We start from the raw sequence: 23,910 nt of genomic DNA on the forward strand, positions 1-23,910 counted from the left end.
CAACCCATCAACTCTGCTCCGCTAGTGAATGAGATTATGACTGATCTGACTAAATAGACCTGAACTCTACTTTTCCACCTTATCCTCAATTCCCTTGATTCTCTTACTGGAAAATATATGTGGAAAACATAAATGCTGTGTTTAAGGGGAACCTAGGAATGTTCATGAGTGCTTAAAAAAGCAGAAGATAATGCCAATCAGTTAAATGAAGCGGGATTGTAAGAAGCTCATGTGCAACATCGACCTGTTGGACTGAAAGGCCTCCTTCTGCAGTTAATTTTATATAAAGTCGAAATTGGAATGTAAGAGTATAATTGATCACATTTCATGAGACAAATGGATGTCTATTTGGTTCCAAATGAATATAAACTGTAATAAATTATAAATTGTACTTAGCACACAAGGTATTTACATTTTGAGGGTTTTTTTTGCACACGGGAGCATTTTTAGCTTTGTGTTTTTCAACTCGCAAATATTAGTTTTGTCTGCCAAAAATTGTAAGTATTTACAGAGTGTTAAGCCAGGAAAAAGTCAATTGTGCTTCTCACATATAGATTAATAATTTTATGGACTGTGTCGGGTGTTCACTTCATCTAAGTATATTACCACATTATGCCAGTGATTTTCTTTCAATCATTATGGTAGATTGTTCATCAGGATACACTCAGCATATAAGATGTCTGAACATTCTGCACTCTCAGCACTGATCAACATACTATACTGTCCAACTATGCTGAATGTAGCAGTTTTATGGATCAGATTTTTTTTCTTGCAACGCCACTGATAACAAAATCCAATACCACACAAAATCCTTATTTTTGCAATTGAACATGACCTGTGACTATCTTCTTTGGATCAATCGCTTTATATGGTGGATTGAATGAACTATTCCTTTTGGTTGAGGGAGGCCAAGAATCAGAGGCCTGATCTTAAAAGTAGAGTTTGACCATTTAGCATCGAAACCTAAGAACCCTTTTTCTCACAAAGGGTTGTAGAGATCTGGACTTCTCCCACACAAAGGATTCTGAATTGGAGATTCAAGATTGTGAGACGGACTGTTTTTTTACTGGGTAGGAGTATTGTGGGATGTGGAGTTAAGATGGGTAAATGGAGCTGTACATACCAGTCATTGTCATATTGAATGACAGAAGAGACAAGAGGCTGAACTGCCTACACCCGTTCCTATACTCTTATTTTTCATATTTTGTCAACTATTTTTCTCCTCTGCCAGCCACTCAAAGATTAACTGCTTCACAAAGGACATGACCTTGTGTCATATTATTGACTCCATTCACCGTGAAGGAGGTCAATTTCCACTTGACTTGCTTGCATTTCCAGTTGCCAACCCTTCTCTTGCCAATCCTTTGAGAGTTAGCTGAGGACCTAAACAGCACTGCTATAGAGGAAGCAAAATAGTTGGTGCCTTGCTGCGCTGCACGATCTCAAGGTATTCCTGGTGGGAATTTTCACTGTGCCTATGGATCAGATGCTCTATCCTTCCTGCCAGCATCGATCAAAGCAACATTGAGGATGGATCATCTTTTTAGTGGCAAGGCCCCTGCTTTATGAATAAATGTGATGTGTGACTAGGCAATGAGGTTTCATTGTTTTATATATCGGCAGGTTGAAGACGAGGACAGTGGCAACTACAGCATCTCTCAGTTCCGATTAATCATACCACCCACAAAGGATGGAAAGGAAGGTTTTGTAATAGAAGAGTACACTGGCGCTATCAAGACATCTATTACGTTCAGAAACATGAGACGATCATACTATAAATTTGAAGTCATTGCAACAGACAACTATGGGACAGAATTGAGCAGCAGTGCTCAAGTTGTTGTAAGTACAGGATCTGCGTTTGTTGAGTTGTTTTGCTTTACTTTTAAATGGGGCATCTTCCATTCAAGGTGCTTCTTTAAATCAAAAGTGAATGCCATGTTTTCATCATGAGACTCACTGTATATTGTATCATGGAATTCATTGCAGCAATGCATCTATCTAGAAATTAGTAAATCAGGATGAAGTTTCCACATTGGCTTAGTGTATCCCAAGTTAAATGAGTAGCCAGTTCAATTGTGTGTGCTCACCATTTCAGTGGGGGTAGTGCTGGAGTTGGGGGGGAAATGTAGGGGAGGCGGGAGGGGGCAGTGGTGGTCACCTGTTTTCTGTTACTTTAATAGAACACTTTTAAAAGTAGATTTTAATGGGACACTCCTTTAGTGCTCTTCAAATCAGCGAACGACTGATGAAACTGCTTAAAAATAAATCTTTAAGATAGAAATCAACACTGCCACTCCTACTTTAGCAATAGTCGCATCTGTAACAACACAAAGCAATGTACTGTGAACATAATACTTGCTGAGGATCTCTTTCAGGCACCAATTTAGAAGCAGATTAGATTGATAAAGTAGTGGATTCATGAGTGAAGCAAATGTAAGATTAAGTTATTTTGTGTTGTCATTTATTTCCTCCACCAGACCTGTCCTGCATTACACCACCCACCCCCCCCCCCCACACACACACACACACACACACACACAACCCGAACATGGCAGGGAGCTTATCTGAAAAGCATTGGAGGCTTTCACTCCTGATTTATAGTCTTCTTGGGGCTCTGAAATCATGCCAGGTAATCAGTTCTGTGCCCAGCAAGAATGCTGAGAGAGGACATTCTTCAATTGTGTTTAAGATTTCAATTCAGCACTTACAACTTTTTTGGCCTTTGTCTAGATAAAACAGAATGCCATTTTAACCATTCCATTCATTTTATATTCAATGTAGATCATAATAAACAATTGCAGTGAAACAAAGTTCTATTCCTTCAAACTTGGGTGGATCTTTTCAGTGAATCAGTATTACATAGAATGTCCTTTGTGCACCCTTTCGAAAGTGCAGGCTTTCTGTTAATGTTCTAAAGTTTATTTATTAGTATCACAAGTAGGCTTACATTAACACTGCAATGAAGTTACCATTGTCGCCACACTTCAGCACCTGTTCAGGTACACTGAGGGTGAATTTAGCATAGCCAATGCATCTAAGCAGCATGTCTTTCAGACTGTGGGAGGAAACCAGAGCGCCCGGAGGAAATCCACGTAGACACGGGGAGAATGTGCAGGCTCTGCGCAGACAGTGACCCAACTAGGAATCGAGCCTGGGTCCCTGGCGCTGAGGCAGCAGTGCCAACCACTGTGCCACCATGCCATTCTGTATTCATTTGTGTGACATAGGCATTGCTGGCTAGGCCAGCATTCATTGCCCATCCCTAGTTGCCCTTGAGAAGGTGCTGGTGAGCTGCCTTCCTGAAGCGCTGGAGTCCATGTGCTGTGGGTTGACCCATAATTCAGTTCAGGAGGGAATGCCATGATGTTGACCCAGCAAAACAAAGGAACAGTGATTTTTTTTTCCCAAGTCAGTATGGTGAGTGGGTTTAATGTTTTGAGTGTATTCAGGAGACAAATTAGGCGCAATTAAGTCCTGGCTCTCTCTGATAAATTTGCTGATCTCTTTCACTGTGTTTTATTTAAAACAATTGATTGCCAGGTGAACTCATTCAGGCATTTTCTTTTCTTGTAAATATAAACTGAATTGCAACCTTGCGCAGTCCAATATCCAACACATATCCAATGTAACATCATGTACAAACCAAGACCCTGACTGGCCAAACACTTGGCTTACGAATGCAATGTTTCAGATGTTTGGAAGTGTGGAGGAAGTGAGGATGCTTGTAATGTTTTTCTGTCAAAATAGTGAAAACGTTGCATCAAAATGGCCCATGCAATGTTTCAGTATGGATTGGGCAAGAAGCAACAATTCGTCATGACAGTCATAAGAATACGGTCGCACAGGAGCCATCGGCAAGGCGAGTCACAATGCAATCTCAGAGATGGATGAATGAGCCACTCATCGGTTAAAACTTGAACTTAGCAACTGTTTGCCATAGCTTTCTGTTGGATATATTTACAATCAGTGAAACTTAAGTTGTTTTACTTGCCTTCAAACCCTGTAAGTTCACATGAGTCTACTTTTGGAAAAAAGTATACATTTCTGTTCCCAGAAAATAAAGCAACAAATGACGCCTGATCCTTTGGTGAATGCACTGTTTACCTCTGTTGCTGAGAGTCAGGACTTGTAAGTGGGACTGACATTCTTTTTAGAGAGCTACACAATTCAATTGATAGCAGGCAAGGTGACCCTAAATAGAGACGCAGTAGGAAGCTTACCCTGAAGTGTTTTGTACCGGTAAATTCTATTGTTCGTGTTGCTTAAGTCCACAGAATCCATTTGCACACTTTGGCATCCCTAAGTTTTGAGTTTGCCAACCTGCACCTCAGGTTTTCAGACACATTATTGAAGTGTGTCCCCGTGGAGAGGGAGTGTGGACTTTTTAAAATTAATTTTTGGGGTGTGGGCATCACTGGCTAGATCCGCATTTATTGCCCGTCCCTAATTGCCTTTGAGAAGGAAGTAATGAGTTGCTTCTTGAACCACTACAGTCCTTAGGATGTAACTACACTCATAGTGCTGTTCAGGAGGGAGGTCCAGGATTTTGACCCAGTGGCAATGAAGAAACAGTGATGGATTTTCAAGTTAGGATGGTGAGTGACTTGGAAGAGAATTTCCAGTTGATGGTATTCCCACCAATCTGCTGTCCCTGCCCTTCTATATGGTACTGGTCATGGATTTGGAATGTGCTATCTCAGGAGCCTTGCTGAGTTTTTGCAGGGCATCTTGTCGATGGTACACACTTCTGTTCGGTGGTGGAGGGAGTGAATTTTTGTGAATGGGGTGCCAATCAAGCGGGCTGCTTTATACTGGATGGTGTCAAGCTTCTTGAATGTTGTTGGCACTGCACTCATCCAGGCAAGTGGAGAGTTTTCCAACATGCCTCTGACCTGTGCCTTGTGGATGGTGGACAGGCTTTGGGGATTCAGGAGATGAATTACTGCAGAATTCCTCGGAATAGGAAACAAAAATTCTGCAGGTGTAGACTTCTCTGTCTTCAATTTGGAAACTCTGAAACATGTGATGGACTTTCACATATCTTGCCTTCTGTTCATTTACCTTCCCATTGTCAGCATATCCTTAATAACATAGAACACAGAATATAGAAAAATTACAGCACTAAACAGGCCCTTCAGCCCACAAGTTGCACCAAACATATCTCTACCTACTTCGCTTACCTATAACCCTCTATCCTACTAAGTCCCATGTACTCATCCAGAAGTCTCTTAAAAGACCCCATTGAATCTGCCTCCACCACTGCCGCCGGCAGCCGATTCCACGCACCCACCACCCTCTGAGCAAAAGCGTGCAAGCCTCGAATGATCAACTTGTTTGAACACATCGGAATACATTATTAAATGTTATTTTGTATATGCGTGTATACCTGAGGTTTCTATAAGGAAATCAGAAACTCTGAGAACATGATTTTATCCTTTTGCACCTGATGTTGCACATTATAAACAGTGAGGCTCATGCAGCTTTTAAAATACAGCTGAATAAATCATTTAAAAAGTATTAACTGTGTGGCTAAGGCATCTGCAGTAAAAGCTTGTCATGTTAAAACGAACAGAATTGTATTTGTCCTTTCTCTAGGTATCTGTGGTCAATGAACTGGATATGCAAGTAATTGTTTCAAATGTTCCTCCTACTCTGGTGGAAGAGAACAAGGATCAGCTGATCGGGTATCGTGTAGTTTTCATACCTTAGAGTCTAAACATTTATTTGTGTGAATAGAAAGAAGCAAGAGTTTATTTTAAATCAGTCCTGATATTTTAATTGTTTTTGAGATATACGAAAAGTCCAGTGAATATAGCATATGAAATGCAAAAGATGATCAGGAACTTCAATCAGATAAATTGCTTTAAAGAACATAAACCTAAAACCTTCACAGGCCATTGTTACCTTAGGAAGATTTTACATTGTTTTATGAAATTATTTTGTCTGTCGTTTTAAAGGTGGAATGAATCTGATTCCTTCAGCTGATGTTTCACAGAGAATAGTACAAGCATTGAACATAAATAGATTAAGCGCATTTTAGAGCAATGAATGCCTTCGGACATTCCATTACATTAAAGATGCAATATGAATAAAGCTTGTTAAATGTGTTGTAAAGATCCACAACATCACTTCAAGTCTGTGAATCACCTCATAAAATGCCACACCAATTCCACAATAACCTTTGTAACTGATAAAATTCTGACAACAAATGCCATGTGGAACAAACCAAATTTAAATATTAAAAGAAAAACACTTTTGGATGCTTTATAGTTTTCAAAGGCTGGTAATTTGTCAGTGACAAAGTGTTTCACGTTAAATTCAAGGTGCAGGTAAGAATGCAAATATGTTTCACATTTTAATCACTGATAACCTTTTAAATGTAAATATCCAAGCGTTGGCTTCTTGAGTTGTAATCCCCATCTCCCCTCACTGTTAACTTTCTATAAAATGTATCGCACCCTTCACTTCCCCATTTTCTTTAAGAGCTTGTTATTTTGGACCTTTAATTTCCTGTTAAATTTGCCACAGGGAGTTATTTATTTTCCCTGTGTTTTTGTTAAAATTTCCCCTAAAATCTCATTTTCCTGTGCCTCTTTATTTCTCTTCCAATGTTTTATTCAACATTAAATTCCCCCTCATTCTAGGTTCTTCCTCAGGCAGCATTTATATATGTGACAGTGTTAGTAGGAGCTCAGTATCAGCGGTGAGGCATTAACAGCAGCAGGACAGTATCAGCAGTGGGGCAATATTGAAGTGTGGGACAGTACCAAAACATGGAGCAGTATCAGCAAATGGGTGGTACGAGCAGCGGGCGGCATTATCAGCGGGGCAGAATTAGGTCCCAAGCGCATATTCTACTTTCGCTATCTCAGCTACTTTGACAGTACAGCAGTGGGGTGGTACAAATAGTAGAGCAGGATCAGCAGAGGGACATTATCAACATTGGGGCCGTATCAGCAGTGGGACAGTGTCAGCATTGGGGCAGTGTCAGCATTGTGGCGGTACCAGTAATGGGATGGTGACAGCAATGGAGCAGTATCAACAGCAGGATGATATCAGCAGTGGGACGCTATCAACATTGAGGCTACATTAGGCCCTAAACATACATTCTACTCAACTACCTCAGGTACTTTCATACTTGTGCACAATCTATGCATGTGAGCAAACCATGTAATGAAATCGTATTTAATATGATTTAGTGGATTACCAGCATGTAGCCATTGCTGTGTTGCACCTTGCCAAAATCAATACTTGCCAGTGGTTCCTTTACTATTCATTACACAATTCACATTGTGAACAGCTGAAGGTTTCTAAAGGACTGCTTTGCTTCTTAGTCTTTGGAAATTTTGCATTTAAAAATGAGACCAGCGTGAGATTAGGTATAATAATATGTCGTGTAGATTCCTTACAGCAGTAAACTCCTTTTTGCTTTTTGGCATATGGATTAAAAATTAATTCCCTGTCATTTTAAATTGTACTAATTATCTTGCTGCATCCAAACGGAATCAAGTGCTGTGTTTCTTGCAAGTATATGCAACTCTTACTGTTATCCTTATGACCCATCCACATCCTTCACCACTAAAGTAAGCAGAAAATTGGAAATGCATTCACCAACTTAGTCTTGGTTATCTTTGACATCCCAAACTTAAATACATTATCCATGTATCTCCTTGAAGCATTAACCTCATCTGGAAATTATTTTCACCATCTGTACAATAACTTTAACTATAAAAAGACAATACCACTATATGTCCTTCACCCCTGTACTAAGAGGTTTGATTTGATTTGATTTATTACTGTCACATGGATTGGGAAACAATGAAAAGTATTGCTATTTGCGTGCTATACAAACAAAGCATACTGTTCATAGAGTATATAGGGTGGGAAACGAAAGGAGAGGGTGCAGAATATAGTGTTACAGTCATAACTAAGGGATACAGAAATATTCTTACTTCCTCTTAGTGATGTCTCTCCAGTTCTTTCAGACTCCATGCTAGATCTCACAATGAGCACGTTCTGGTCAACCCTACTTAATGCCACAGTCCATAGGTGATTTGCAGGGCCCTTGTGGGCCTCAGAGGCATTTTTTTGTCAAAAATGCTGCTGCCACAGTTGCAGTGACCCAGACAGTGAGATATCCTTGCAGTGCCGCGACGATTTGACAGCGAGTGGAATGTTCATAGCCTTGTCATGGCGGGAGCAAGACCATAAAATGCAGCGAGTCATTCAGAGGTCCATTGACTTTGACAGGACTGGAAAATCCTGCTGATGGGAGGGGCCTTAAAATTCCACCCAGCCATTTTTAACCCCTTATGTAGAAACCTAGCTGTTAGAGAATATGGAAAGTGAGAGAGAGAGAGACATGTGTGCCAGCATTGATCAGCTTTCTTAACGCTGCACTAATTCAGCTACTGCAACAATGCATGTACCCTCAATGTTTATCTGGATTTATTGAAATATGCATCGTCCGTGAAATTACGGCCTTTGATGTTTGACCTTCACCTCCCTATTCTATGTCAAATGCCTCCATGTATAGAACCCGGGAATTCCTACATTGCAGAAGGAGGCCATTTGGCCTATCAAACCTGTACCAACAACAATCCCACCCGAGCTCTACCCCGTAACCCCGTGTATTTACTCTGCTGGTCCCCCTGACACTAAGGGATAATTTACCCATGACCAATCAACCTAGCCTTCTTTGTACTGTGAAAGGAAACTGAAGCACTTGAAGGAAACCCATGCAGAACACAGGAAAACATATGAACACCACACAACAGTGACTCGAGGTGGGAATTGAACCTGGGTCCCTGGCGCTGTGAGGCAGCAGTTCTAACTACTGTGTCACCCAAGTACTTTTAATAACTAAAGAGGCTTTGGTTGCGAAACATTGAACTTCCAGCTGCCTTGTCTGCAACAATGAGAGGTAGGCCTGACTGTAAAAAACGTGCAAAGTCACCTACTTCTATTTTATTAAAATTGTGCTTTTAGAATTCTGGAACGTTATGTACAAGATCAGATCCCAGGTGCCAAGGTAGTAGTGGAATCCATTGGTCCACGCAGACATGGAGATGGCTTTCAGGAAGAGGACTATTCTAAATCAGATCTCATGGTTTATGCCATCGACCCCTTGACAAACAGAGCCATATCGAGGAATGAGCTCTTCAAGTAAGTGCAGTGCATTATTAATTCTTTCAAAATTTGCCCAGGTTTTGTGTTTATCTGGAATTACCATGTGCGGCAGATATCTGTCTTCTGTTGAAAGTTGGCACAATTAATTAAAGACCTTTTATTGTGGGGAACATCTGTATTAAACAGGAAAATTAGGGTTCACTGCTGCTGATTAATAATGTATGAATGTCTAATACATTTGTGTGATGTGCTTTGTTATTTATTTTAATGGGGATGTTATCCCATTTACTGAGCTAACAGCAGTAGCTGAATGTCATTCACATGTATTGTGTTTATATGGTAACATTACAGATTCTCTTATTCTTAAAGCAATGCATGGACTATTATTTCGCCTTGCCTATGTATATTTAAATCTCCCCTACAGTATCAGAAGTGGAAGAGATAGGCTGTGATATTTTTCATTCATTAGTCTGCACAATAAGCACTGACTTTTCATGTCAGCATCAGATGTGGCATCTCAGGTTTTTAACAAACTTCCTAAATGATGGTCTATATCCAATCAAACAATGGACCTCTTTCAACAATGGACCTCTGAGAGCTGTCTGACTGTATAGTCATTTGTAAACAGTTCAATGTACTAGACACCCTTTACTGGATTTTTACAAAATGTGATGCCTATCTTCTCTTCAGTCTCTTTTTTTTAATGAGACATGCATAGCAGGATTTTAAATGTATTGCAAACTTCAAATTCTTATAAAGGCACCATGTCACGTGAAGATGTTCTGGGAGGCTGGTCATTTGTCGACATTCAAGCATTTAAACAAAGAACAAAGAACAACCCAGCACGGGAAACAGGCCCTTCGGCCCAACGAGCCCGCGCCGCCGCATCACCCTACACCTATTCTACCCTGCATGTCTACGAATGGGACCCTACTCATTTGTGATGTTTGTCCCTATGTGCTCATTAATGAGAGCTATGGAGGATGTTCTTTGCAATTGTTTAGGAACAGTGATGACATAGATGCTCATTAAAACTGAAAGAAAAACAAAAAAAAAGTTCGAAGCAGCAATTTTTACTATTTCTGCTCTCCTTCCCTACCACATGAGAAGCCCAGACATGAGCATCTCTGCCACGAAGCCCTGATTGGCCAGAATGCCACGCGTAAGGCTAAAATAGAAATCCCCATAGATCAATTAACCTTGTGAAAGAAGAAGAGAATTAGCATTTTTGATTATTTCTATTGAAATAAACATAAAACAGTGGGATTAACACCATGGAAGCTGCAAAATAAATTTTTCTTCCATCAATCCACGCCTCCAAATAAAAAGTTCTGACAAAGACTGTTTGATGTTACACCTGTATGTTAAAGGTATTATATAAATATAAGTGATTCTTTACACCCCTGCACCCTCTGCTTCCACTTCTTTAAAAATGTACCATTTCTTTACATTACTTTTCCTAATTCTTTCAACCACAAAGGTATACTTTACACTTCTCTGTATTAAATTTCTTTTCCCCTCTCATTTCACCACTCCTTACTAACAGTTCATTTATATTTTTCGCTTGTATATATGACTTAGATGTGGAAGTTGCTAGCAAAGTTATCACACAGCACTAATTTGCCTTTTTGAACTTGAATGCAGTAACATGGTAGTGGCAATGACCTATAGATCCCAGTGAGTAGCAGGAACACGAAAGGTGATTGTTTTTTGAAAAGAGCCAAGTTAACACCAGTATTGTAGACTGTGGCCGGAATGTTACGGCCATTCACACCGACGGGATTTTCCTATCCCGCTGCAGTGAACAGAGATATGGCTGGGCCCTAAATTCTCCAACCTTGCTGCAGTGGGAGTGTGACACGAGCAGCCGGCAAGATCGCACCCTGTGTGTTCATGTTGTATATTGTGATGACCTGTACACAGGAGGTGATGTCAGTCGCGTGGGACTCAGCATGTCACAGCTCCTAAAGAGCTCCAAGTTAACCGTTTAAGTTGTTAGCCCTTTGTCATCATTTCTACACAACCCAGCAACTTTATAAATATTAATTCCATTTTTAATGTAAGCACCTTACTCTTCCATAATTCATTCATGTTTGTGATCGTTAAAGATTCCTGGATGGCAAACTCCTAGATATAAATAAAGACTTTCAGCCATACTTAGGACAAGGAGGTCGTATTCTGGAAATTCGAGCACCGGGCGTGGTGGCAAATGTACAGAAACAGGCACAAGCGGTGGGCTACACGGAAGGTGCTCTGCTGGCTCTGGCTATCATTATCATCCTCTGCTGCTTACCTGCAATTCTGATTGTTATGGTTACCTACAGACAGTGAGTACACACCTGATGCACTTTTATGCGGTAACTAACACCTGTGATTTAATTCATTATATCTTGAATTGAAGTATTTTGCCACTGTGTCACCTTTAATCAATGTTGGCTGGCCCAGTGATAGAGTACATTTGACTTGCTGTGTGCAGTTGAACAGAATTCAATTCCCTCCAAATTGGTTCTCAGTTTCTCCACAGCCATCTGGATGGCAAATCATTAAGCATGACTGGCCCACTGTAAGGGGAATTTAATAGTTGGCTCCTTGCAGCTTGCACAGTTGATGGAGCTATGGACTGAATTTTTATCATGGGATGGGGACTCCAATGTTGGCTGCGTTTTTGGGTTCTCCGCCCTGTATCACATCAGTGCCTGAGGTCCAACATGATTTTTTAGAACATAGGCCAGTCAGTGGCTGGGTGCACTCTTGCTACCCAATTAGGAAGGGAGGCTGGGCTCTTGAGGCTGAGGGGTCCACAGGAGGACCTCCTGAGCTGACATTCAACAGCTCTGTCGTCAGAGGTGGGAGTTCCCATGTAGGTAGGAGAGAGGGAGTCTCAAGCTGCAGAGGCTTTCTGAAGACCTCTTAAAAATTTACCAAGAGGACACAGCTGCCAACCCATGATTGTGGTGGGGCCCCCCTTCACAGTGTGGCTTGTGGCCACAGGTGTGGCCATTTTGCGCTTATGGCTACATGGTGAGAACGGGTGTTAAAATGGTAGATAGAGCTGGTCTGCCTGTGGTAGGCAATCTCTATACATTGGCCAGGATTCGGCCTTTTGGGGGCGGGCGGGTTTGTTGGCTGACTGAAAAGTTCTGGTTGGTGTCTGCCCAATGGACTTAATAGGATCTAAAGGAGCTTAATTGGCTACCCGTCACTTGTGAGTAGGAAGCCAACAACCCACTGAAGCTGGCATGTTCGGAAATGGCTCAGAAGTAGGAACATGCCGGCTGCAATTGTGGGCACATCTGCCCCCAGTACTATCTCTGCACTGGACAGCTCTGAACAGTCTGATTTTTAACTGGTCTGAACAGTGTCTGGTACTGGATGACATCAGCATCTGGAATTTTTTGTCTTTGTACTCTTACCGTAGAAACACATTGGAAGGAGCTAGTGCTTGTTCCTTTCCCTATCTGCTGCAGCCTCAAACTGATTGGGAGACAGAAAACAGAAGTTGATTTTCATATTTATTTTTCACTCTGCTCCTGCTCACTGTGTATCTCAGTTGCTTGCACTCCCTGCTGTGCCCTCCCACCTCAAACCGTGATGGGCCTATATGTCATCTCCATGAATGATGATATAATCTATGAATGTGATGACTCTGCATTTGATGACCTCATTCCCCCATCCCCACTGCAGCAATGGCCAGTATTCTTGGGTTTAGGCGGTGTTAATTAGAAATTTGACCCATGATTGGCGTCACAAAGAAATCTCAACATAACGCACAAGATCGGTAACGGTGGGGTGTACACATCCCAATTTTAAAATTTACTTTCAGGCATTGCTGCCAAGAAAAGCATTCTTTTGCCTATTCCTAGCTACCTTTGACGAGGTGCTGACCTTCTTTGCAAACCAGCCTGAACTGCAGCCTGTGAGGTGATGTTGCTCCCCGGTGCTTTTAGATAGGGAGTTCCTGGAATATGACTCAGTAAAATTGTTGGAATGGCAATATATACATCCAAGCGACTTGGAGGGGAAATCTGGAGGTGATTGCATTTCCACGCACCAGCTTTGTTTGTCTTTCGATGTATGATGGTGACTGTAGATTTGCAAGGTACTGATGATTCTGTAAAGAATATTCACTCGAATGCCTGGGTTGGTATAAATCCATCTATTTTTAAATCCCAGATGATCTAGAGTCATAGAGGTTTACAGCATGGAAACAGGCCCTTCAGCCCAACTTGTGCATGCCACCCTTTCTTTTAAAACCCCTAAGCTAGTCCCAATTGCCTGCGTTTGGCCCATATCCCTCCATACCCATCTTACCAAAGTAAATAGAGCCAACTGACTGAGCCAAAGAACCAAAGAACCCCTACAGTGCAGAAAGAGGCCATTCAGCCCATTGAGTCTGCATTCCACCTTGGACCGTCCCCTCCATCCTATCCCCATAACCCGCATATTTGATGCTAATCCCCCTAACCTGCACATCCCTGGATGCTAAGGACCAATTTAGCATGGCCGATGCACCTAACCTGCACACCTTTGTACCCCTATCCTCTTGTAGCTAAAGAGACAGGCAGCCCAGTCTCACATAGGTGCAACTCCCCAACAGACCTTAGAAGTCTTGCAACATTGACTAAACAATGATGCTGCATGCCGGCTTTCAATTGACAGCACCTCAGGGCAGATGGCTTGAAATCTACGTGCTTCCAACCTTCAACACTGTGCACCCCTGAATATGCTCTAACCTATTTGCTGGCCTTCTAAATTTGCACGTGATTTTCCCTCTTTAAAATTTTCAAGCTCATCACAGGTTATGCCTCTCACTGCACAACAAATTATCCCAGACTCACTCAGCAGCACCAGAGCGTCACACTTCTGATTCTGTTTCAATTTCATTTTATTTTATTTATAAAGCAATTTGCAGATAACGGCATTGTGTTCATTTTCTCTGTTGATGTATGTCAGTGTTGCACTGTTTGGCAATTGAATTTGCATGTCATGAGCACAGTTTGTTGACTCCCCGAATTGAAAGTATTTGTAGGGGGGTCAGAGTTTGGTTTGTTTTCAAGCACCCTAATACGGCATTGAAGGGTGAAACTGAATAGTCGTGTTATTTTCTTGTTCCAGATGGTTTTTGGCTCAGCATTGCTAATGGAAGTGATTAAAATGGTACCTTACATATGAGCGCTGAAATTCTGAGACTCCTGCCAGCTCAAATCCTCACTATTGATGAGTTCAGATTATACAACCAGAAGATCTATGTTCCATCGCTATCTCCAACCTGCATGTGTGCCTATGGCAGAAGCTCATAATTTCAGCCCTACTGTGGGGCCATTGATAACATGTGCACAGCATGAAATGAGTTCTTAACCGAAAGCACAAGAAATTGTTTAACAATATTCTTTCTTGTTCCTTCTCATTATTGCATTATATCAGATTTAAGGAGTAAGTACATGGCTTTTCTTTTAATATGGTTTACTAGTCATTTTATTTGTCAGTGCACGTTCTGATTGCATGTTAACTTTAAATACTTGTGACTTAGATAATGATCAACTTAATAAGAAATCGAGTTAGTCTGTGATGCAACATCACAGGCGAGGAATACGTGATTACACATCTGATTATATCTTAACCTAATGTCTCATAAACTAACAATTTTAGAGCTCACATAAAATTTCATGAACAGTTAAATAACCTAAGTTGATAGGTAATAAATTACGTTGTAAATCAAGGAAAGTAAATAAGATTTATTTTTACCGGTGTACGAAAAGAGCTATTTCATTTCTGGTTTGCTGATGTGGTGGGTTTATTGCCAATAGAATATGATCAACTGCAATCTTTATGCAGGTGAGATCTGGTTCAATGAGAAGGTGCCAGTATAAGACGTCCATTGCAAAATTACCCAGGAAATAGCCAAATTATTGTACTCTAATCAACAAGAACACACCTGCTTTTATTGTTATGTATTTAAAATTGCTTGTGAATGACAGAAAGCATGTAATTTTATGAAGAATGTGTGCTTTAATTAGAATCAATGGTTGGGCCACTGGGGTATGCTAACTTGCCATAATGGTTAGGCTGGTGTCTTTCTAGCCTGCCTGATTTTCTTCTCCGTCCAGGTCAATTGCTGGCAAGTTACTCGTCGGTTTCAGGCAGAAGGCAGCAATCGGCTGGATGAGGATGGGAGGCATGCTGTGAGGGGTTGGGAGTTAGGGAAATGGGGTTGATAGGAATCAAAGGTTGAGTGACGATCGGAACAATGAGAAAGCAAAACAAGGTAGAAACAACGCTCAAGTAGGTTGGAAGTAATGCCATGGATCATCACGATGACTTTACCTGGCTAATATTTTTGATAGACCAGGTCTGACATTTGTCATTCTTTCCTTAAGATGGTTTTCTAATATCAGATCTAAGTTAACTTTTCATTCATTGAACCTGCTGTTGACAGTCCCACTTTTCTCGTTTACTTTGAATCAATAATCTGGATTTACTTTGTGTAATACTTAATATTTATGTATCTTTTTACAAAGATACTGATAACGTTTAGAAATAAACAACATATCAGGATTTTACATTTTGAAATGTTTACTGTAATACATGAGTGAAAATACCAATAACTAAAAATTATATAGGAAACTTATAATTTTGGAACATAGATTGGAATAGCCCCTTCTTAGTTTTAGCCCAACTCAGGAAACAAATCATGCTTCACAGGTATAGTTTACACTGTCCTTCGCATGTCTATGCAATTTTCCCAAAATCAGTCAAGAGCGAGTCTTAGCTCCTGAGTGTTTATTTCTGTTCTTTTCTTAGCTTGGCAATATTAGAACTGTCTCTCTCTGCGAGGGTTTCTCGTTTCTTAGAGACTTTCCCTCTCGTCCAATCTAGGTGACCCCTCTGGCCTCGTTTTAACTCCCCATGGATTTAGTTTTTTCAATCCATCCGTGTTTTTGCATGACGAACCACAGAGACTTTTTTGGTGTCCATCTGTACCTTCTCTCTTGGATCCTGGTAAATTGAAACAGTTTGTGATATTCAGCAATATTCTAGGAAAGTCATTGACCTAGTCTTTACTAAGAGAGAAGCAAAATACTGCAGATGCTGGAATCTGAAACAAAAACAGAAAATGCTGGAAAATCTGAGCAAGTCTGACAGCATCTGTGGGGAGAGAATAGAGCCAATGTTTAGAGTCTCGATGACCCTTCATCAGAGCTGAGAGCAAAGAGAATCAGCAGAGATTTATACAATAAGGATGGGGAGGGGGGTTGAATTGGTTAAAAGGAATGCAAATGAGGATACGGAAGACTGGGAAGGTGCTAAAAGTGTCTATTGAGTGGTCAGAATGCGAAAATAACAGAGCAGAGGTACAGATTGTTGAAGGACTGCCTGAGGAATGTGACAGTCGCACTGAAGCGGGGGAGGGGAGAGTGTGGAAAGAAGGAGAGTTAGAATGGAGAAGTGGAAAAATAGATGTGAGAAAGAAGGATGATAAAATGAACGAATGAGATGAAATGAAATATAACAAATGGAAATGCGATGAAGATGGAGGAGAGAGTTCATCCTCTGAAGTTGTAGAACTTGATGTTCAGTCCAGAAGGCTGTAAATGCAGCCTACACATAGAACAAAGAACAATACAGCACAGGAACAGGCCCTTCGGCCCTCCAAGCCTGCACCGATCATTTGTTCCTTACTAGACCATCTGTTTGTATCCCCATATTCCCAGTCGGTTCATGTGGCTATCTAAATAAGTCTTAAATGATCCTAGTGTGTCTGCCTCAACCACCTTGCTTGATAGTGCATTCCAGGCTCCCATCACCCTCTGTGTAAAATATGACCCCCCCATATCTGCATTGAACCTTGCCCCCCACCCCCTTTAGCTTAAACTTATGACCCCTTGTGTTTGTCATTTCCGACCTGGGAAAAAGCTTCCAACTGTTTATCCTATCTATGCCCTTCATAATTTTATAAAATTCTATTATGTCGCCCCTCAACCTCCGTCTTTTCAGAGAGAACAACCCTAGTTTATTCAATCTCACCTCGTAGCTAATACTCTCCATACCAGGCAACGTCCTGGTAAACCTTTTCTGCACTCCCTCCAAAGCCTTCACGTCCTTCTGGTAGTGTGGCGACCAGAACTGGACGCAGTGTCCCAAATGTGGTCTAACCAATGCTCTATATAACTGCAACATCATATGCCAACTTTTATTCTCTTATGCCCCGTCCAATAAAGGCAAGCATGTCATATGCCTCCTTCACTACCTTTTCCACTTGTGTTGCCACCTTTAAGGATCTGTGGACTTGCACACCCAGATCCTTGTGTGTGTCTATACTTTTGATGGTTCTGCCATTTATTGTGTAGCTCCCCCCTGCATTGGATTTACCAAAATGCATCACGTCGCATTTACCTGGATTAAATGCTTTCTGCTACTTCTCTGCCCAATTTTCCAACCTATCTATATCCTGCTGTATACTCTGACAATGTTCATCACTATCCACAATTCCAGCAGTCTTTGTGTCATCCGCAAACTTACTAATCAGACCAGCTACATCTTCTTCCAAATCATTTATATATATCACATGTCATGACTGGAGGCAGCTGTTGTTTTATATAGCCAGCATCTCCATGAAACATCCAGACCCGGCCCCATTCCTGCCCATGCAAAGGCAGGAACAGTCATGTTTGTGCTTGGGTCTTGTGTATTTCAGCCACTACTGCCGTTTTTACAACAATGGAGAGGCAAAAACTTAGATAGTGGTGTAAAATCTGAGTAACCGTATTATGTCAGAAGACCGAGAGCTTTGTGAAGAAAGCATGAGGTGGTGGAGAGCTATAAGTTCTAGGCAATTGAAGGTGCAGCCACCAGTGGCGGAGCAATGAAGGTCAGCGATTTTCAAGAGACTCGAATGAAGTGATCACTGTGGGGCTGGAGGAGATTCCAGTGATGGTGGAATTTTAAAAAAGGATGAGAATTTTAAAGTCTAGACCTTGCTTGATGGGGAGCCAGTGTAGGTCAGCAAACACAGGTGATCAGGATTCTGTCAAGTTAAGACATGTTTTGGATGACCTTAAATTTATGAGGATAGAATATGGAAATCCAGCCAGCAGTGATTTGGAATAGCCAAATCTCAAAGCAAACAAAAGCATTCATGAGCAGCAGATGAACTGAAATAGGAGGGAGGCTGGGCAGTGTTACTGAGATGGAAATATCATCAGTGACGGCATTAGTACGTGATTGGAAGCTCACTTTGGGGTCAAATGTGACACTAAGTTGTGAAAAGACTAGTCTATTCTCAAAAAATACATTTGGAGCAGGAGGAGAAACAATGGCTCCTGTCCTCTCAATATTTAACTAGAGGAAGCTTCTGCTCATCCAATACTGGATGTCAGGTAAGTAATCTGATATTTTAGCAACAGTTGAGTTGAGAGAGGTCATGACGGGGTAGAACTGGCTTTGTTGGCGCGCTTGTGAAAACTAACACTTTGCTTTAAGATGATGTTGCCGAGGGGATAGCATATAGATGAGGAATAGAAAGGGGACATGGATAAATCCTTCGAGGATATGCAGAGAAGTGTGAGGTAATTCATTTCGGTAGGAGTAACAGATGTGTTGAGTATAGGGCTAACGGGAGGACTTTGAATAGTGTGGAGGAGCAGAGGGATCTAGGTGTATGTGTACATAGATCCCTGAAAGTTGGGAATCAAGTAGATAAGGTTGTTAAGAAGGCATACGGTGCCTTGGCGTTTATTGGTAGGGGGATTGAATTTAGGAGTCGCAGCGTCATGTTGCAACTGTACACAACTCTGGTGTGGCCGCACTTGGAGTACTGTGTGCAGTTCTGGTCCCCACATTACAGGAAGGACGTGGAGGCTTTGGAGAGGGTGCAGAGGAGGTTTACCAGGATGTTGCCTGGTATGGAGGGGAGGTCCTATGAGGAGAGACTGAGGGATTTGGGGTTGTTTTCGCTGGAAAGAAGGAGGCTAAGAGGGGATCTTATTGAAACATATAAGATGATTAGAGGTTTAGATAGGGTGGATAGTGATAGCCTTTTTCCTCGGATGGAGAAAGCTAGCACGAGGGGGCATGGCTTTAAATTAAGGGGGGGTAGTTATAGGACGGATGTCAGGGGTAAGTTCTTTACCCAGAGGGTGGTGAGGGATTGGAATGCCCTGCCTGCTGCGGTTGTAAATGCGCCTAGTTTGGGGGCGTTTAAGAGATCTGTGGATAGGTTTATGGACGAAAAGGGATTGGTTTCGATTAGTGGGTCAGTGTTTTTTTTTAAAACACTGGTCGGCGCAACATCGTGGGCCGAAGGGCCTGTTCTGCGCTGTAATGTTCTATGTTCTATGATAGCAGAGGAAACAGTGCAGAAAGAGGAAGAGAAGTCATTGTAGGTGATTCTCTGGCTCCAATTAGTTAGAATGGAACCATGTGAGTGCAATCCCACCCAGCTGGATGGCAGTGGAGAAGTGTTGGAGAAAGGTAGTGCGATCAACCCTATCAAAGGTCAAAGATAAGCCGAGAAAGAAGAGAACAGATGTTTAATCTTTGCCATAGTCACATACAACATCATTTGTGATTTTGATGAGATCCATTTCAGGACTGTGGCATGGGCTGAAAACTGACTGGAGGCATTCGAGCACACTGGGCGTGATTTTCCCAGCTGCGCTCACTCCAAAACCAGAAAATTCCACCCGAGATCAATGGACCTTTGCATGGTCTGCCTACAATTCCCATGGAGACTGGGAGGGGAAAATTTCTCCAGGATTCTGGGAAAGCTGGGCATGTCTTTGGGAGATGATGACTGCTTCAGGGACTTTAGAGAGGAAAGGAGGTTGGAGATGGGGTAGTTGTTTGCAAGGATGGTGGTGTCTGCTTTCTTGAGGAGAGCTGTGACATCAACAGATTTAAAAGAGAGAGAGCGACAACACTTTAAGAGAGGGATCCATTAATATCAGCCAATGGGGGATGAGGAGGGTTAGTTAGGTGGTCTGTACTTCAGTGGGAATAGGGTTGATGGAGCACAAGGTGGATCTCGTGGCCAAGTTGAGCTTGAAGAGGGGAGAGAGGAGAAAGATGTGGCTGTTGTGCTAGGGAGGGAACTGTAGGTAATGATTGACTAGTGAAAGGGAGGGGCATGGCAAAGGCAGATGACTGAATGGCCTTGGTCTTAGTAACACAGAGTCCATGAGCTTCTCACACTTATAATCATAGAAACCCAACAATGCAGAAGGAAGCCATTTGGTCCATCAAGTCTGCACCAACAACAATCACACCTAGGATCTATCCCTATAACCCCATATGCTTATCCTGCGACACGGTAGCACAGTGGTTAACACTGCTGCCTCACAGTGCCAGGGACCTGAGTTCAATTCCTGGCTTGGGTCACTGTCTGTGTGGAGTTTGCATATTCTCTCCATGTCTTCATGGATTTCCTCTGGGTGCTCCGGTTTCCTCCACAGTCCAAAGATGTGCGGGTTAGATGGATTGGCCATGGTAAATTACCCCCTAGTTGGTCCCTTGGGAATAGCTCGGGTAAAATGCATGTGGTTATGGGGATAGGCCCTGGGTGGGATTGTGGTTGGTGCAGACTCAATGGGCAGAATGGCCTCCTTCTGCACTGTAGGATTCTACGATCCTATGATTCTCTAATCCCTCTAACCTACGCATCCCAGGACACTAAGGGGCAATTTAGCGTGGCCAACATAGTGACCCAAGCCAGGAATTTATCCCAGGTCCCTGGAACTGTGAGGCAGCAATGTGAACCACTGTGCCACAGTGCCATCCCAAAGCCTGCTGCACCTGATATTCCCAGGCAGTCTCCCATCCAAGTGCTAACTAGACCTGAGTCTGCTTAGCTTCCAAGATCCGACAAGATTGAGTGTTTTCAGGCCAGCCTGAAAACTTCTTACAGGAGATGAGGTTGAAGCAGAAAGGGAAGTGGTTTGACATAGTTCGTGGAAGAGAAAAGAAGCCAGTCTTTATCTTTGCATTCTAGGGGTATGATTTTCCAGCTCCTCCTGGTGAGATCTTCCAGTCCCACCGAAGTCAACAGGGAAACTCAGTCTGCGCCAAAGTTGCAAAGTCTCGGTAGGATGATCCTGGAATAATGAACATTTTTTGCAAATGAGAACATTAACTGATGGTGTTTTATGTGGTCCCGCCTAACCCGCACATCTTTGGACTGTGGGAAGAAAACAGAGGACCCAGTAGACACATGGAGAACATGCAAACTCCACACAAGACAGTGACCCAAAACCCGAATTGAACCAGGGTCCCTGGCGCTGTGAGGCAGCAATGCTAACCACTATGCCACCGTGCTGCCCCGTGGATGGGCGGAAGGGAGTGAGAATTTTAAGTGAGAGGTGAAAGGGGTGATACAAAATGAGCTGCTCTAAGGAGGAAAAAGTGCCAAATGAGTTCCCTCCCCACAAATTTCTGCCTCTATACCTCACTTTCCTCCTCGAGGACACTCCTTCAAAACTTGCCTGCTTGTCCAAGTTTTTGATCATTCAACCTAATATGGCTTGGCATCATATTTTGTTTTCCAGTACCCCATGTGAAGCACCTTGGGGCATTTCATCACGTTAAAGGCGTGATATAAGTTGTTGTTGAGTTGGGCATCAGATCAAAGTGCAACACCACCACAAAGCTACCGGGCAAGTGGTGGAACGTATGGACATTAGGGTAGATTTCATTAAGAAGGAAGATGTCATCGCCCCTCAGCCAGATTTCTATCAAGAACATGTGGATATAGTCACCCAAATTAAACTGTTGGCAAGTGAATATGCATTGCATGTGCACAGTGATGATAGCTGATCCACTGATAGTGTTCAGAGGGTTTGTGGCAGTTTTTTCAGAAACTGGCTTTGGTTTTGATTTACAACAATGAAATTAATTTTGAATTTCAAAAAATAGCTTAATTGCCATAAAACCTTTACCGATTTTGTTTTTTTTTATGTGTCCATTTTAAATTTATGAAATACAATCAAAAGGAACCAGCACTTCTTTGTAACTTGGTCAATTATCAAAGCTAACTTCTGGTCACTCTGACAAGCAAAATTCACAGGAACAAAATGTGGACCACTTGAAAAATGGCACAATGGATTGGAAAACTTTTTTTTTGTAAGATGCAGTAAAGAAGATGACATTTTCTCTTTTAATAACTGAAACAAATTTAGTCATTTGAATGAACCTGACATTAGCAGGGCACAGTGTTGCGAAAGGATATATTGGCCTTGGAGGGAGGACAAGGTTGATACCAGAGATGAGGGGGTTAGCATATGAGGAGGGATTGAGTAGATTGGGCCTGTACTCGTTGGAGTTTAGAAGCCTGAGGAGTGATCTTAAAGAGACACATAAGATAATGCAGGGGATAGATAGGGTAGAGGTTGGGAGATTCTTTCCACTTAGAAAGGAAATCAGAACTAGAGGGCACAGCTTCAAAATAAGTGGGGGGTCAGTTTAGATCAGAGTTGAGGAGGAACTTCTTCTCTCAGAGGGTAGTGAATCTCTGGAATTCTCTGCCCATTGAAGTGGTGGAGGCTACCTCGTTGAATATGTTTAAGTCACGGGTATATAGATTTCTGATCGATAAGGGAATTAAGGGTTATGGTGAGCAAGCGGGTAAGTGGAACTGATCCACTTCAGATTAGCCATGATCTTATTGAATGGCGGGGCAGGCTTGAGGGGCAAGATGGCCTACTCCTGCTCCTGTTTCTTATGTTCTTATGTTGATAAAATGGTTCTGATGGTGTATTTTGTGTTTAAATAGGCGACAGGCAGAGTGCGCAAAGACTGCAAGAATCCAGATGGCTTTGCCAGCAGGGAAATCAACTGGTGGCCCAACAACCAATCTATATGAAGAACTGGGTGACAACACCATGTAAGTCTTCAGAGAATAGAGAATGTTTTAAAAAGTGAACTTTGTGCTCGACTTAACCATGCTTAAAGTGTAGTCAAATATTTTTAATGTGCCAAAGGCCATTTCAATTCTTTTCCTTTCTAAAGGATTATTTCCACACTCTAAAGTCCATGTGAGTGACAAATGAACTAAAATCAGGCCTAAATAAGCATCAGAAATTTCTATCCCTTAATTTTACTGAGGGTTTTTTTTGTTAGAGAAATAATGAGCATAAATGATACAAGATTACACTGGCTGCTTTGTTTAAAAAAATACATTCGCAGCGTGATTGCGTACACATACATGACAGTGTTTCCCCCTGGGAAGTGTCTGCTGCAATTAAGTACATTGGGTGAATGCTATTGTCAAAAATAGAAAATCAGGGAGTTCAGCTTTGTACTTCTATTTCATAGTATGATTCAGTATAGTAGCTTAGCCCTCTCAGTTTGCAGTATAAGTTTAGGGAACTGATCATACAGGTTGTGTGCAGGGACCAACTATATGAACAAAGCATAAGACCTAGTGAAGTCTTCCTGCTGCTTGTATTTCAATATTCAACTCTACTACAATGAAGGACAAATCTCTCTTCACTGCAGATTGAATTGACTTCATTATCATTGCCACATCTGCAGTTTTGTGCTGTCAATAGAAAATACATTTTCCTATCAAATATTTGTTTTAATACAGAAGTGTGCACAAAAGATCATTTTACTTCTATTTTGTCCACAGTAATGCATTCAACGGTTTCTTTCGTTTGCAACATTTAATGTTTTTGTCAGTGTTGTAAATGAACATCAGAACTGCATGTTAATGCTGCCAAATGTGACATGCATTTTGAGCACGTTAAGTATGACAAACTTACAGGCTGTGCTAGGATCCTGAATTAGTTC

At 41.8% G+C, this 23,910-nt stretch overlaps 1 protein-coding gene across 11 annotated transcripts in view; it reads left to right on the forward strand.

Moving 5' to 3' along the window:
- The window catches only part of pcdh15b (protocadherin-related 15b), a 1,349,261-nt gene that overhangs the window by 1,266,307 nt on the left and 59,044 nt on the right, over positions 1-23,910 (forward strand). For all 11 annotated transcript variants that reach the window (XM_080205457.1, XM_080205459.1, XM_080205466.1 and 8 more), the window contains 5 exons: positions 1,624-1,839; positions 5,596-5,684; positions 8,989-9,165; positions 11,238-11,456; positions 22,892-23,002. In XM_080205457.1, the coding sequence (XP_080061583.1) occupies positions 1,624-1,839; positions 5,596-5,684; positions 8,989-9,165; positions 11,238-11,456; positions 22,892-23,002 (812 nt within the window). The remainder of the gene's footprint in view (positions 1-1,623; positions 1,840-5,595; positions 5,685-8,988; positions 9,166-11,237; positions 11,457-22,891; positions 23,003-23,910) is intronic.

The sequence above is a fragment of the Carcharhinus amblyrhynchos genome, chromosome 17, assembly GCF_965287045.1.
Source record: "Carcharhinus amblyrhynchos chromosome 17, sCarAmb.v2.hapA, whole genome shotgun sequence".
NCBI classification, from domain to species: domain Eukaryota; kingdom Metazoa; phylum Chordata; class Chondrichthyes; order Carcharhiniformes; family Carcharhinidae; genus Carcharhinus; species Carcharhinus amblyrhynchos.